Source organism: Schistocerca americana, chromosome 2 (assembly GCF_021461395.2).
Source record: "Schistocerca americana isolate TAMUIC-IGC-003095 chromosome 2, iqSchAmer2.1, whole genome shotgun sequence".
NCBI classification, from domain to species: domain Eukaryota; kingdom Metazoa; phylum Arthropoda; class Insecta; order Orthoptera; family Acrididae; genus Schistocerca; species Schistocerca americana.
In genome coordinates, this window is record NC_060120.1 from 954,054,102 (window position 1) to 954,071,448 (window position 17,347).

The 17,347-nt window shown below is 38.4% G+C and overlaps 1 protein-coding gene across 1 annotated transcript in view; it reads left to right on the forward strand.

Annotated features, from left to right (window-relative positions):
- LOC124596129 overlaps nucleotides 1-17,347 on the forward strand; it is a 262,465-nt gene that overhangs the window by 99,818 nt on the left and 145,300 nt on the right. Inside the window, exons 10-13 of the mRNA XM_047135149.1 lie at nucleotides 3,886-4,103; nucleotides 7,446-7,665; nucleotides 16,702-16,932; nucleotides 17,023-17,223. Of these exons, the coding sequence (XP_046991105.1) occupies nucleotides 3,886-4,103; nucleotides 7,446-7,665; nucleotides 16,702-16,932; nucleotides 17,023-17,223 (870 nt within the window). The remainder of the gene's footprint in view (nucleotides 1-3,885; nucleotides 4,104-7,445; nucleotides 7,666-16,701; nucleotides 16,933-17,022; nucleotides 17,224-17,347) is intronic.

The window sequence follows — 17,347 nt, forward strand, 5'->3', positions numbered from 1 at the left end:
ACGAATGGAAAAACTAGTAGAAGCCAACCTCGGGGAAGATCAGTTTGGATTCCGTAGAAACACTGGAACACGTGAGGCAATACTGACCTTACGACTTATCTTAGAAGAAAGATTAAGGAAAGGCAAACCTACGTTTCTAGCATTTGTAGACTTAGAGAAAGCTTTTGACAATGTTGACTGGAATACTCTCTTTCAAATTCTGAAGGTGGCAGGGGTAAAATACAGGGAGCGAAAAGCTATTTACAATTTGTACAGAAACCAGATGGCAGTTATAAGAGTCGAGGGACATGAAAGGGAAGCAGTGGTTGGGAAAGGAGTGAGACAGGGTTGTAGCCTCTCCCCGATGTTGTTCAATCTGTATATTGAGCAAGCAGTAAAGGAAACAAAAGAAAAATTCGGAGTAGGTATTAAAATTCATGGAGAAGAAATAAAAACTTTGAGGTTCGCCGATGACATTGTAATTCTGTCAGAGACAGCAAAGGACTTGGAGGAGCAGTTGAATGGAATGGACAGTGTCTTGAAAGGAGGATATAAGATGAACATCAACAAAAGCAAAACAAGGATAATGGAATGTAGTCTAAGTCGGGTGATGCTGAGGGAATTAGATTGGGAAATGAGGCACTTAAAGTAGTAAAGGAGTTTTGCTATTTGGGGAGCAAAATAACTGATGATGGTCGAAGTAGAGAGGATATAAAATGTAGGCTGGCAATGGCAAGGAAAGCGTTTCTGAAGAAGAGGAATTTGTTAACATCCAGTATTGATTTAAGTGTCAGGAAGTCATTTCTGAAAGTATTCGTATGGAGTGTAGCCATGTATGGAAGTGAAACATGGACGATAAATAGTTTGGACAAGAAGAGAATAGAAGCTTTCGAAATGTGGTGCTACAGAAGAATGCTGAAGATTAGATGGGTAGATCACATAACTAATGAGGAAGTATTGAATAGGATTGGGGAGAAGAGAAGTTTGTGGCACAACTTGACCAGAAGAAGGGATCGGTTGGTAGGACATGTTCTGAGGCATCAAGGGATCACCAATTTAGTATTGGAGGGCAGCGTGGAGGGTAAAAATCGTAGAGGGAGACCAAGAGATGAATACACTAAGCAGATTCAGAAGGATGTAGGTTGCAGTAGGTACTGGGAGATGAAAAAGCTTGCACAGGATAGAGTAGCATGGAGAGCTGCATCAAACCAGTCTCAGGACTGAAGACCACAACAACAACAACATACTAGAGACAACAAACCTTTCAGTTCTATGAAGTCAAAGTCTCATTTAGAATCCTTTTCATATCTATTAGCGCCAACTGAGTGTGAAGATTTTTAATGGCAAGTGTGGTGATTTTGGTAGGGCATGCACTGGTAGGTACAGTGTCCCATATTTAGCCCTGAGGTGCATATTCCTTGGTCGTAAGGTGCCCGTTGTAAGCTGTGCAGCTAAACATTAGTGTGACCACTGTGCTTATATCAACACAGCGGGTTTTAGAGAGAAACTTGGCTTTGATATATATGGATAAATAAGTTGGCATCTTACAGTTGGCGATGTGTGAAAGGACTTTTCGAATCCGTAATTATCTTTGAAGGAAAGAACGGATATGAATTGCATGTGCAAATAGAATGAATCTTCTGAATGGCAGAAGAAATGCCAAACAACTTGGATACAATAAGCAGATGCCACGGTGACACATGCAGCTGCCCGTGAGGAACAAGAGCAGCCACAGCAAGCAACTGCTGGCAGTCGGAGAATAAAAGGTAAATGTTTCAAATACCTAGGGCACTTAACAGTTTTTGAAAGGTTGGAACTGAGCACAGTGCAACATGCTTGCAAATAGGGGTGGAGTAGGAAGGCATGTGAAGAAAAGTGCAAGTGATGAAGATAATATTTTCAGTATTATCAGAAAGTTTGTCTTTATTTGTTTAATGTTTCTGAAACGAATATTGGGTAAATTGGAACTGTGCACTCCTGTAGATTAAGCTAAAAAGAGAAAACAAGGTGAGAAGAGTGGATTTTATGAATTAGGAAGTATTTCAAATCGATCATTAACAGAAAGCCAAATTCAGGAGGATAATACATTATTAGGCATAGTGGAAAGTCCCTTAGGAAGTTCTATGAAAATAATTGTAGCATACAGGTGAAATGGACAACGTTCCTGGCATGAAGTAACAATGCAGATGCGATTGAACTGCGGCATTGAGTGTCTAGGCAAGGTAGAATTGCAGACAAAATAAGCCGTGTACCTCCATCCTGGTGGAATGACTGGAACTGATTGGCTGTTGGACCCCCTCCGTCGAATAGGCGTTGTTCATGCTTGGTTGTTTACATCTTTGGGCGGGTTTAGGGAAATCTCTGGACAGTCAAAGCGACTGTGTCTGTGATACAATATTAACAGTGAACGTCTATCTTCCAGAGATCTGGGAACCGGGGTGATGCAAAACGTTTTTTGGTGTGTGTAGATTATGGAAGGAATGAGAGGGAGTATGAGGAGATGGTAGAGTCAAGAAAATTCAGTTTACAAAAAGGAAATTTTCATGAATTGACCAAGTAGTTGAAATGGAAGGATGTGAAAATAATATGTCGGGAGCTTACGAGTTCATAACAATTAAAAATTTAGAGTAATTGGAAGAACAACATGAATTCAGATGAAGAGCGCTTTGAAAATTGACATTGCGACGTTGGTACCCAGAGAAGCAGAAGAATTGTTCAAGTTGATTGGGAAACCAAGAAGAGATATTCAGTCAAAAAGCAGGGACCACCTTATTGGATCAAAATAAAATTGCACAAACCATATTTTGTGCCTACATATAAAATACGTTAAGCAAGGTAGGAAGCTGTCGAAAAGGAACCCCAAAGGATGTTTTCATCTGGATTAATCAGACGAACCAGGAGTCAATTTAACAGCCCTTTGTTGGTGGTCATTAAAAGGAACAGTAATGTTCGCTTGGTTGTAGGTAAGAGACAAATGAATAAGATATCTGAATCTGAAAGAGACTGACCTGTAAATATCAAAGAGATACTTCAAAGCTTTAAAGGAAGAACAATATTTGCAAGCCTATATTTGGCTAGTTAGTCATTTTTTATTTAAAGCATCAGGAAGAGGAGATGAAGAATGGCAAAGTAGCAGGAGTGGATGGCGTGACCATAAAAATGATGGAAGCAGCAGGATCCATAGGATTACAGTGGCTGCAGCATGACCTTCAAAATCCTCTTTTCTAACTCTGCAAGTCCTGTGAAGCTACAACGATTTGTTAATTTTTAATAGCCAATTGAAAGTTAATTTTTGAATAGCCTTTGACCTCCTCCTACGTCTGATGTGTGCCTCCCCCATTCCCTTTTCATCTACCTTTTCCATTGTCCTCACAATAAGTTGATCCCTTATATCCAGAGATCAGAGTGATCTCCCTTTCCTTTTTAACCTGCCCTCAGTCTGTCTTTCCTGTTGTGTTGGAAACAAGGTGAGGAATGTCTCGTTGAACTGTAAAACTTTCTTCCAGTCATAGCTGGTTCATATTGCACCAGTTTGGCATTATTTGCAGTGTGCTGATGAATTAAGCTACTCATATGACAGACTGAACATTGAAATGTGTATGTAGTTCTCACAGTAAAATTAGTACTGACAGCTTTTGTAGCTGTTTTTTTGCCTCTGCATTTTCCTTGATGTTGATATTTCAGAAGATAACAGTTCTGCCTTGACAGGTGTATGCCGGCAATTTGGCCATTGGTTTACTGGTGATCAACAGTGTATTATTTTAATTTCATACATTCACATCTATTTATGGTGATCTCTTAGCTCAACCAACAAAGCCTTTTTTTCTCATTGAAATGCATAGGAAAAGGAGAAGAGAAGACAGTGTGTAAGAGTGATACAAATATTTGACATACTTTTTTTTCCAGGGTAATTTTATGAAGGCAGCTATCTTGTGGAATCGTTATGTCTCCAGTTTCAAGAAGAGGTTGTCGCCAGCAGTTGTTGTTGATGTTTTGCGAATGGTTCCACAAAATGTGCAGATGGAAAACCTGGCACCATTTTTGCAATTCTTTGTGCCACTAGTTCTTCAGATTTGCCCCCAGTCAGTGGATGGAGTTGTTGATTGGGCGTTTGAAAAAGTGAGGTGAGTTAAATGCTTATTATGGACATTTGGGAAATAGGTGTCACTGTTATATAATACTCTGTGAAATCATTATGTAAAAACATCAGCTAACGCGTTTACTTGACAAAACTTGACAAAACATTGTCTTCTGTACTCTGCATTTTGCTAGATACACTTTAGGTTTTGTATCATTAAATAATTCGAAGTTGAACAATTGCTTATTTTTTTTGCACCTCCAGCAAAGTCTGCAGAGCTATAACAAAATTCTGATTAGGAAATATGTACAAAGCTCTGGACAGTGAGATGCTAGACGTGTAACAATATACACATACCAGTGTGATTTAATCTGTTTCAAGGAATAAGCAATTTTTCAAATTTGACCCTCTACCCATTGCATATTCTTATTTTATATTTTGTGTTGTGGCCCAACACAAATTCAGCAGATCACTTCTCCAAACCCTGTGGTTAGTGGAAACCAAAATAGATGCTAAATTAATGGCGGGGAAAATTGTAGAGATTAAATCTTAAGAATGAAGTAATGTGAGCCAAAATCAGTAACAATGAGCAAAGCCACAATAGCCTTACACAACAGACAATCAAGAGTTCCAAATCAAATTCGAGACATGGGAAAGTGAAGTAACATCTATGGTCAGTAATTAGCCTAAAGAACCTCCAGTAATGAGATGCATACTAGTGACTGACCTATATGGCCATTATTTATTTCCCGTAGAGGGCCAATGGCCATTCCTGTGCAACGTGTTTGCCACTTTGACTGGAGTCGCAGCAACCCAAAGCAGAGTTAAATCCACACAGACAATATTGCTGCCTCTCTCTGATTCTGTCTTGATAATACTGGAATGGCTGTATATCTAAAGCTACATTTTTATCCACACTTTGCATACCACTGTGAAGGGCAAGACAGAGGGTACTTTGCATTGTATCAGTTATTAGGGTTTCTTCCCATTCCATTCACTCTCTCTCTCTCTCTCTCTCTCTCTCTCTCTCTCTCTCTCTCACACACACACACACACACACACACACACACACGCATTACTGCACACATTACCACTTCTGTGGCCACTGTGGAAAGCAGCTGCCCTTACGTTAGCAGCAGTTTGGCTTAGTGATGGGGGTGATGAGGGGAACAGGGTATCTACATCTACATGATTAATCTGCAGTTCAAGTGAAGTGCCCGGCAGAGGGTCCATTGAACCACTTTCAAGCTATTACTGTAATGTTTCTCTCTTGAACAGTGTGCAGGAAAAATGAACACGTAAGTCTTTCTGTGTGAGCTCTAATATCTCTTGTTTTATTGTGATGATCATTCCTTGCTATGTAGGTGGGCACCAACAAAATTTTTTTCACACTCTGAGGAGGAAGTTGGTGACTGAAATTTCATGAGAAGATCCTGCCGCAATGAAAAACCCCTTTATTTTAATGGTTTCTATCCTAATTAATGTATCATACATGTGGCAATCTCTCTCGTATTTTGCGACTGTGCGAAACAAGCTGCCCTGCTTCTTACTTTTTCGATGTCCTCCATTGATATTATCTGGTGCTGCTCCCAGATATGCAGCAATACTGCAGAAGAGGACATACAAGTGTAATGTAGGCAGTCTCTTTAGTAGACCTGGTGCATTTTTGCAGTGTTCTGCCAATAAATCATAGTCTTTGGTTTGCTTTAACCACAACATTATCTATCTGATTTTTCCAGCTTAAGTTATTCGTAATTATAACCCCTAAATATTTAGCTGAATTTACAGCCTTTAGATTTTAGTGGTTTCATCTACATCGGTATTCTGCGAACCACCAGTCATTAGGGTTTCTTCCTATTCCATTAACGTTTGGAGCATGGGAAGAATGATGGTTTGAATGCCTCTGTGCGTGCAATAATTATTCTTATGGTATCGTAAAGATTCCTATGTGAGTAATACATAGGGGATTGTAGTACATTCTGAGAGTCATCATTTAAAGCTGTTTCTTGAAACTTTGTTAATAAACTTCCTCGTGATAGTTTACCATCCATGCTACCCTTCTCTGTGTATGTTCAATAACCCTTGTTAGTGCTGTCTAGTGTGGATCCCACACACTTCACCAATATTCTAGAACTGCTCGCACAAGTGATTTAGAAGCAATCTGATTTGTAGACTGATTGCGCTTCCCGAGTTTTCTACGAGTGAACCGAAGTTTACCACCTGCTTTATCCACAACTGAACCTAAGTGATCATTCCATTTCATATCCCTAGAAAGTGTTGAATGAGTTGACCAATTCCAACAGTGATTGATTGATATTATACTGTAGGATACCGTGTGTGCTCATTTTGTGAAGTGCAAAATTTTATATTTCTGAACATTTAGAACAAATTGCTGTCCTCTGCACCACTTTGAAATGTTGTCAAGATCTTGCTGAATATTTATGCAGCTTCTTTCAGATAGTACTTCATTATAGATAACTTCATCATCTGCAAAAAAGCCTGATTTTTTTTTCCTATAAATATTGTCTGCAAGGTCATTAATATGCAACATGAACAGCAAGGGTCCCAGCAAACTTTTGTGGGGCACACCCGAAGTTACCTTTACATCTGAAGATGACGCTACATCTGAAGATGACATGCTGCATCCTCTCTACCAAAAAGTCCTCAATCCACTCATAAATTTCACTTGGTACCCCATATGGTCGTACTTCTGACAATAAGTGCAGGTGTGATACTGAGTCAAATGCCGATGGTGTTGGGACAGCAACCAGCCACAAATTTACTTTCAGTTCCTTTATTCAAAGGGTACTGTTAATGGTTTTGAATCGTTATGATTCATCTTCACACTGTTTACATGCTTTCCTTATAACATGTGGTGCATTTTTTACAGATTAATTGTCCTAAAATATAAATAATACATAATTATAAGCACGCCACATACAGATGGTTGTGTTACAGATTTTCATTGGATGTGACTTGCGTGAAATGTTGGTTTGCAATGTTTGTTTTCATAACATTCGTCCAACAAATGTGAATGTATTCACGGTCTTCATGCTGCAGTAATTGGCTCCATGTGCATTTTGCAAACAAGTGATGGTAATGCCACAAACTTTGATCCAGTTTCCAAAACATTTTTAAGGAAATAGTATTCTGTTTTGAAAAAGATCTGTTTACCCAAAGATTTAATATTCAGTTCATCACAGATGATAAAACTTTTGTCTTGATAATGTTGATCTGTTTATGTTTCAGTGTTGTGATATTCAAATTTGATGATGTAACTTTATTCTTTACTGGCAGTTTTTATTTTCTAACAGTGTTACAGTAAGATTATAGAAGAAATTATGAGTGATTGTTTTTATTTTATAAGTTTTATGGTTTATTGTTACAGGCATTTTGAGCTCAAGAAATCTTGTTGGCTTGAAAATGCTGTTCATTTCCTTGAACGTCTCAGCAGTCTTGTGAACATGCAAAAGGGGAGTGTAACTTCAAGCTTTGCTCAGTATAGTGCTGCTAAGACAAGAATACTCCATATGGTGAACAGTCTCAAAGATCTCCAAGAGCTACAGAAGAAGTATAATGTTCATATGAAACTAGATGACTATGTTCAGGTAATGGAAATATTTGTCTGTTGTGAAAACGAAATGCTTTATGTTCTTTACCAAGAAATTGTTTTCCTGTACAAAACTATGAATCTGAAGTTTTGGGGCAACAAATATGGCTTAGTCTGTGTTATGCATACACATCTGAGAAATGGATTAGTAAATGAGAAATGTGTATTGTGCTTTAAGGTGATTAAATATTTGCTTCTTTGACGTAGATTTTATTACGCTATGTTCTCAGCACAAGGAAATGGTTGAAAGGCAAGTTTCATTTGAATTTTTGCAGTGTGCAGTGGGACGTATTCTTCAGTGTTGGGTAAATCTCTATGACTATTTGAGTTTGTGCTAAGCTTACACAGTTTGTGCTGAAAGAGCATGCTTACATATTTTGCCCAACAATGGGGCTGACTTTGTTGAGCTTGGAAGTGTGGAGTAAGCGATGAACTGTGGGTACATAACTTTTTTTTTGTGGGGGGGGGGGGGGGGGGAGGAATTTGTAGGCTCATAAAGTTTGTTGCATTTGGTAAGTAATGTGTGGCCCATTGGCTGATAGCAGGCAAATGACAAACATCTCAGGTAAACCTTACAGATTTAGCTGGTTATGGGTTTTGTGAACCCAGGCTTTCTGATTTAGGGACTCTCACAGAGTTCATGTATATCAAACTCTTCTAATGCAGCAAGCGTTGATGGACTTGTGATAGATTCTCCTTAGTTACTCATAACTGTAATTATTAGTAACTCTACTGAAGGAGCAACTTAAAAACTTACGGATAAAACACTGTTTAATCTTCACTCTTTATATGGCTCCCTATCATTGCTATTTAGAGAGAAGTTTTTAATGTGAACATACAAAGAAGTCTTAATGCCATTGACATTCTTATCTGTCAGACATTTGGATTATCAGTATTTCTTGTAGCAGCGTTCGGTGCAGATGTCTCTTTTTCTGCGCTTGTGGGTGGCATTAGACACAGCTCGACCGAACTCTGTGCCATACAGAGCCCAAAAGGAATACCTCAGACAGACAACAACAACAACAACAACAAACTGTGATCCCAACTAGGTATAATCTTTATCTTTGAGCACCTCTTACCACTTATGTGGAACTTGTCATTCTGGTTCATTAAGTATGTGATTTTCCCTCCAGTCCCCTACATTCATTAGAATTATTACTTATAAAACCAAGGAAAATTTCGTACCCTCGCAACTCAATAATGTCGCCAGTCCTCTATAACCGTAAGCTGTATGCTTTCTTCAGTCACTGTTGTGTGGCACAGGGAATGGGGATCTTGACTTAACTGCTCGAATTGCGAAAATGATACAAATCTCATAAAATAACAGCTGAGTGGTGTGGGGGAGGGGGAGGGGGGAGGGGGGTTGCAAGGTTTGTTACATGTTTGGAGATAGGTGTTAGCATAAAACCTCTAGGACACCTGCCACCGCCGCCCCCCCCCTTCCCCCCCCTCCCCCCCGCCCCCCCCCCCCGTCCCCCCCCCCTCCCCCCCAGTTGTATGAAACTACCCAGATAAGTGGGACCCTTATTTCCTCGGTTAATTGTGGAGTTCCAGAGAAGCCTTGCCCCTCCCCTTTCCCACCCTTCTCTTTTTTGTTTTTACGGTGTATGAAAACCTCACAGTGCATGAGATGGGTATGAGCACTCACTAGTGGCCCCAACTACCAAATGTAGCTCTGTTGGCTTGCATGCCATTGTGTAGTAAAAGTCAAAGGAAATATTTAAATATTAATGGATCACATTTATTTCTAAAATTAAAATAAAAGGAGGAGTGTGTAACAAGCTGTCTCCATTTTACATCCATAAATTATTAAAGGAAGTGATTAAAAAAACTCAGCTATAACTAAAACCATTGAACTGGCATTCTTCTTGTGCAGTTACTTATAAAGTCATATATGTAGTTGATTTCAAAGTGTTTTACAGACTGGTGACTTGTTTTAAATGTTCTTGAACGTAAAATTGTGTATTTCACAAAACACAGGAAAGTACCGTCTTATAACTACAATATCAATGAGTCACAGTTGTAATCTGCTTGGGTGTAACAATTTCAGGGATATGTAATGGAATGATCATGTAGGCTCGCTCACTCACAGACAAGGTAGGTGACAGATTTCAATTGATTGGCAGAATAATGGGAAAGTGCAGCCAGTCTACGAAGGAAATTCTGTTAGTCTTCAGTGTGGCCCATCTTACAGCATTTCTATGAGCTCTGGTGCCATCGATCGAGTCTAGTGGTTAGCGTCACTGACTGGTTAGCTGCAGGTCTCCAGTTAAAACCCGACCACCAACAATTATTTGTTATTTCATATTTATCATTTCTGGACGGTTTTTGAAATATCTTATGTTTGTACAGCTGAAATATTCAATGACTGTGTAAATACTAGCATTCTGGAATATTCAATATTTGTGTTAATACCTGCACTCTCCATCCAAGTCAATTCTGTTCTGGCTGTATATTGGTGTTCTTAGTAAACTTGATTCCAGTGCTAAGTGTTATCTTTTATTGATGAAATAGCTTTCAGATTTCAACAAGAGTGTGGTTACAGTGTGAAATTGTTCAGTGGAGACAGTGAGTATTTCAAAACATCTATATCATGGTGGCTCCAATTTGGCAATGTAGAAGCACTCTCCTACATGGACAGGAACCAGAATACAAATGATACATCATTCTTAAGGCCTATATATTGAAGAGGCCTGTAGATGCTAAACCGTCAGTATGTCGGCTGCATATCAGACATCCATCAGTGTTTTCTGGAGATGCTGGTAAAGATCCGACAAAATGGCTATAAGAATTTGACTGAGTCGCCAGACGACGACGTGAGATAACATGATGTGTTTGGCAAATGTGTAACTTGTACTTGGAAGGCACAGCCCACTGAATAGAAGCTCAGTATCTGGGACAAATTTCAGGTCGGACTGATTGGTGACAGTCAGCAGTAAGTGTGCTTAGTAGAAGAAAAGTTGAAGAATAGGGCCCAACTTCCTAGGGAAACAACACAATCGTACTTGCAATATCTAGATTTCTAATCCATTCCACTGTTGTGGAATGGGCATTCATAAAATCATTCAACATGCCCTTATAGCATTGTAGGATGCACTCATCACTTACATGCCTGATAGATGGTTTCAGCACACCAGAGTCACAACTCGGAGACTCCACAATACCCCATTTATAGAATCAGCCAAACAACGACCACAGCCAGTATAGATTATATTTAATTTGATCAATGGTTTCCTGTCAAATTTGACAACTACAGTATCACAGCTATATTTCTTGAACCATTCATGTTGTTGGTAATTTACAATGTGTTGGCAGTTCTTATTTCAGGGGTACTTACTTTGCTGTTACTTGTAACTAGCTCTGATTTGATCCATTATAAATGGTTTTTGAAAGCCTGCGACTGTAGATACAATAGGTTTGTTTATAAATAAATAAATCTTCTGCTACCTGTCACGATTTTTTCTTTATTTTGCTATTCGCATGACGCGGTTCGAGAAATAATTCCCATTTTCAAGTGCGTTTTTTTGGTGTGTATTAAGCCATTTCTTTTGATGTCAGTGTGTGTGAGTCTGCTTCATTTTGTTGACTTTTACTGTAATACATAAGAAACACGATTTTTAGTTGGGTATCAATTCTTTTTGTGAGGTTAGTGGCTAAAATTTTTAGAACAATTTGTACTTACAGTTTTCTAATGGTCCATTGTGTAGAGTCTCACACACACTTACCATCACACACAACTTGCTGTACACTTTACACATCGAAAATATGTTATATAAACAAAAAAGTTACAAAGATCTTCTTACAGGTAGTTCACAGAGATAACATTATAGGTCTTCCAACATTATAGGTCTTCCACAGCTTAACAATTTGGCTCATGAATTACTTATATTGATTTTACAATTGTGCTTATTTCTATGTTTTACTATTTTTATTTAAGTATATTATTGAAACATCTGAAGAAATTCACTGATTCACTTTCAAGTTTTTCATTTAATATTTTATCTTCATATTTTCTTTAATGTGAATATATCTCCAGTTCTTCAAGCAAATCCATTTTATGTCCTTTATTTAGTCGGTGGAGTACTTTGACATTTTGCTCTATTTTTCCAAATGGGTGTCCTGTATTATGTATGTGTGCTGCTATTGCTGATGTAGTGTGTTTGTTGTGTGGGTATGCTCTAATGTGTTCTGTGTACCTGGTGTTGATATTTCAGCCTGTTTGTCCTACGTAGAACTTGGCGCATTCCTGGCATGTTATCTTGTATATTCCAGAGTCTGAATATGGATCATGATTACACTTTATACTATGCATTAATTTTTGGTGTAGTTTATTGGATGTAGAAAACCCAATTTTTACTCTTAAACCTTTCGAAACCTTTTGTTTAACCCATCCAGTACCGCACAGAGAAAAGAGAATATAGCATTTTCAGTTGTTAAGCAACTTCTTAAGCCGATCTGTACATTTGAGAGCAAATTATGTGATACAAAATGATCAATTATCCTTTCACACACGTTGTTGTTGTTGTGGTCTTCAGTCCTGAGACTGGTTAGATGCAGCTCTCCATGCTGCTCTATCCTGTGCAAGCTTCATCTCCCAGTACTTACTGCAACCTACATCCTTCTGAATCTGCTTAGTGTATTCATCTCTTGGTAACCCTCTACGATTTTTACCTTCTACGCTGCCCTCCAATACTAAATTTGTGATCCCTCGATGTCTCAGAACATGTCCTACCAACCGATCCCTTCTTCTAGTCAAGTTCTGCCACAAGCTCCTCTTCTCCCCAATTCTATTCAATACCTCCTCATTAGTTATGTGATCTACCCATCTAATCTTCAGCATTTTTCTGTAGCACCACATTTTGAAAGCTTCTATTCTCTTCTTGTCTAAACTATTTATCGTCCACGTTTCACTTCCATACATGGCTACACTCCATACAAATACTTTCAGAAACGACTTCCTGACATTTAAATCAATACTAGATGTTAACAAATTTTTCTTCTTCAGAAATGCTTTCCTTTCCATTGCCAGTCTACATTTTATATCCTCTCTACTTCTACCATCATCAGTTATTTTGCTCCCCAAATAGCAAAACTCCTTTACTACTTTAAGTGTCCCATTTTCTAATCTAATTCCCTCAGCATCACCCGACTTAATTAGACTACATTCCACTATCCTCATTTTGTTTTTGTTGATGTTCATCTTATATCCTCCTTTCAAGACACTGTCCATTCCGCTCAACAGCTCTTCAAAGCCCTTTGCTGTCTCTGATAGAATTACAATGTCATCGGCGAATCTCAAAGTTTTTATTTCTTCTCCATGGATTTTAATACCTACTCTGAACTTTTCTTTTGTTTCCTTTATTGCTTGCCCAAAATATAGATTGAATAACATCGGGGAGAGATTACAACCCTGTCTCACTCCCTTCCCAACCACTGCTACCCCTTTCATGTCCCTCGATTCTTATAACTGCCATCTGCTTTCTTTACAAATTGTAAATAGCCTTTCGCTCCCTGTATTGCACCCCTGCCACCTTCAAAATTTGAAAGAGAGTATTCCAATCAACATTGTCAAAAGCTTTCTCTAAGTCTACAAATGCTAGAAATGTAGGTTTCTTCTAAGATACGTCGTAGGGTCAGTATTGCCTCACGTGTTCCAACATTTCTACGGAATCCAAACTGATCCTTCCCAAGCTCGGCTTCTACCAGTTTTTCCATTTGTCTGTAAAGAATTCGTGTTAGGATTTTGCAGCCATGGCTTATTAAACTGATAGTTTGGTAATTTTCACATCTGCCAACATCTGCTTTCTTTGGGATTGGAATTCTTATATTCTTCCAGAAGTCTGAGGGTATTTCGCCTGTTTCATACATATTGCTCACCCGATGGTAGAGTTTTGTCAGGGCTGGCTCTCCCAAGGCTATCAGTAGTTCCAATGGAATGTTGTCTACTCCCGGGGCCTTGTTTCTACTCAGGTCTTTCAGTGCTCTGTCAAACTCTTCTCGCAGTATCATATCTCCCCTTTCCTCTTCATCTACATCCTCTTCCATATCCATAATATTGGCCTCAAGAAAATCGCCATGGTATAGACCCTCTATATACTCCTTCCACCTTTCTGCTTTCCCTTCTTTGCTTAGAACTGGATTTCCATCTGAGCTCTTGATACTCATGCAAGTGGTTCTCCTTTCTCCAAAGGTCTCTATAATTTTCCTGTAGGCAGTATCTATCTTACCCCTAGTGAGATACTCCTCTACATCCTTACATTTGTCCTCTAGCCATTCCTGCTTAGCCGTTTTGCACTTCGTGTTGATATCATTTTTGAGATGTTTGTATTCCTTTTTGCCTACTTCATTTATTGCATTTTTATATTTTCTCCTTTCATCAATTAAATTCAGTATTTCTTCTGTTACCCAAGGGTTTCTACTACCCTTGTCTTTTTACCTATTTGCTCTTCTGCTGCCTTCACTATTTCATCCCTCAAAGCTACCCATTCTTCTTCTACTGTATTTATTTCCCGCATTGCTGTCAATTGTTCCCTTATGCTCACCCTGAAACTCTCTACAAGCTCTGGTTTAGTCAGTTTATCCAGGTCTCATCTCCTTAAATTCCCACCTTTTTGCAGTTTCCTCAGTTTTAATCTACAGTTCATAACCAATGGATTGTGGTCAGAGTCCACATCTACCCCTGGAAATGTCTTAAAATTTAAGACCTGTTCCTAAATCTGCCTTACCATTATATAATCTATCTGAGACCTTCTAGTATTTCCAGGATTCTTCCATTTGTACAACCTTCTTTTATGATTCTTGAGCCAAGTGTTAGCTATGATTAAGTTATGCTCTGTGCAAAATTCTACCAGACGGCTTCCTCTTTCATTTCTTGCCCCCACTCCATATTCACCTACTATGTTTCCTTGTCTCCCTTTTCCTACTCTCGAATTCCAGTCACCCATGACAATTAAATTTTCGTCTCTCTTGGCTACCTGAATAATTTCTTTTATCTCATCATACAATTCATCAGTTTCTTCATCATCTGCAGAGCTAGTTGGCATATAAACTTGTACTACTGTAGTAGGCATGGGCTTCGTGTCTATCTTGGCCGAAATAATGCGTTCACTATGCTGTTTTATAGTAGCTTGCCCGTACTCCTATTTTTTTTATTCATTATCAAACCTACTCCTGCATTACCCCTATTTGATTTTGTATTTATAACCCTGTATTCACCTGACCAAAAGTCTTGTTCCTCGTGGCACTGAACTTCACTAATTTCCACTATATCTAACTTTAACCTATCCATTTTCCTTTTTAAATTTTCTAACCTACCTGCCCGATTAAGGCATCTGACGTTCCACGCTCGATCTGTAGAACGCCAGTTTTCTTTCTCCTGATAACGATGTCCTCTTGAGTAGTCCCCGCTCGGAGATCCGAATGGGGGACTATTTTACCTCCGGAATATTTTACCCAAGAGGACGCCATCATCATTTAACCATACAGTAAAGCTGCATGCCCTCGGGAAAAATTATGGCTGTAGTTTCCCCTTGCTTTCAGCCGTTCGCAGTACCAGAACAGCAAGGCCATTTTGGTTAGTGTTACAAGGCCAGATCAGTCAATCATCCAGACTGTTGCCCCTGAAACTACTGAAAAGGCTGCTGCCCCTCTTCAGGAACCACACGTTTGTCTGGCCTCTCAACAGATATCCCTCCGTTGTGGTTGCACCTACAGTACGGCTATCTGTATCATTGAGGCACGCAAGCCTCCCCACCAACGGCAAGATCCATGGTTCATGGGGGGTTTCATACACAGCCTTTTCAATAACTTTAGCAAACACTGATGGCATAGAAATAGGCCTAAAATTGTCTACATTGTCCCTTTCCCCCTTTTTATAAAACGGCTTTACTACTGAGTTCTTTAATCATTCAGAAAACTGACCACTCTTAAAGGAAAATCACAAATATGGCTAAGCACAGGGCTGACATGTACAACACAGTACTTCAATATCCTGCTAGGCACCCCATCATATCCATGAGTCCTTAGTCTTCAATGATTTATTTATTGACTCGATTTCCCCCTTGTCAGTATCACAGAGGAGTATTTCAGACATCAATCTTGGAAAGGCATTTTCCAGGAGTTTTATGATTCCTTGTAGAAATTAAGTTTTTTACTCAATTCATCAGCAAAGCTCAGAAAATGATTGTTAAATACTGTACATTTGTCTGATATATCAGTAAAAGAAATATTTTTACTACAAACTGACTTTATATCATCGACCTTGTGCTGCTGACCAGACACTTCCTTCACAACTGACCCTGTGGTTTTAATTTTACCCTGTGAATTAACTATTCTATTTGCATACCACATACTCTTTTCCTTTCTAATAACATTTTTAAACACCTGTTTTGTCACAGATCCTCAAAGTATCTGGTTCTAGCTTTCCAATCGGCTTCGAATGACTGAAAGTGACAACAGCGCACACTTGAAACACTGTATTTGGTCAGTTACAGTTTATTACTGCAACAAGAAGTCAAAACAGATATTCTGTGGCCATAAATACAAGTATACAAATCATTCACATTAAGACAGAAACGCACAGTGCTGTTTGGTATGGATATATAATTTTAATTTTTGTCAGCACTGTAAATCAGTCAAGGAAGTTGGGCATTAAGAAAATGAACTTATGATCACAGAATCTGGGGTTATCTCTTGTCCAGCAATCCTGATTTGTATTTGTGCAGACTTTCAGAAATAACTCCAGATGAATCCCATATTCAAAACTCATTGTGAAATTTGTAATATGTTAATCTTGTTACAGTAACAAATTGTGATACTAATTTTAACTTATGTGTGGTGTAAAACTTATTATAAACTCTATTGTGACACACCATTCAAATACAAAATAAGTAAAATAACCAGAAGTGACTTTTGCGGATACTGAAAGGTTCTCACAATAAAGTAAGTCACCGGTTGTAAAAGTATGTAGTATCCTTCTGTAACTGTATATGTTTTTGTCCATTCTCATGAAATGTTGTATTTTCTTTTATTACAGGAAAATAAACAAAAAGTGGCAGAATGTATATTAAACAATACAACATTGCACCACCTAAGGTCCATTATAAAAGATTTCTTGAAACAGTACTTTTTAAAAAATAATTTGAATGCAGATTATGTGCTACTTCATTATACTCAGAATCTTGCGAACTATTCCTGCAATTACTATCAAGATTCATCCTGGGAAAACACTGTATCTGTTATCAGTGGCTATATTCAGAATATTGAGGTACATTCTAGAGAAATTTTTATGCTGGTCCAGACGTTTTGTAGTAAGTTTAAAGTAATGTAATTTTAGCTAATGTTGATCTTGTTTTAGGATCGTATAGAATGCATCTTGTATATCATAAAAAAAGCTTCAGTACCTTGGAGCACTGCCATAGCAGAAATGGCAGAAGCTGGAGCAAATCTGAAACATCCTCGAGCATCCGACATTAGATATGAGCAGATCAGCGTAAAGTCAAAATTAATTTTAAAAAAATATGGCATCGTGAAACCATCTCAACAAGACACAAGAAATGTAAGTTAATAGCCAAGAAGATCTATCTTTCTACCTGTTGTATTAATTAATGTTGCTTGTGGAAGGATGTGTAACATACTTGCATATTCTTAATGATGGTATTTTTGTGTTATATTTTATATTG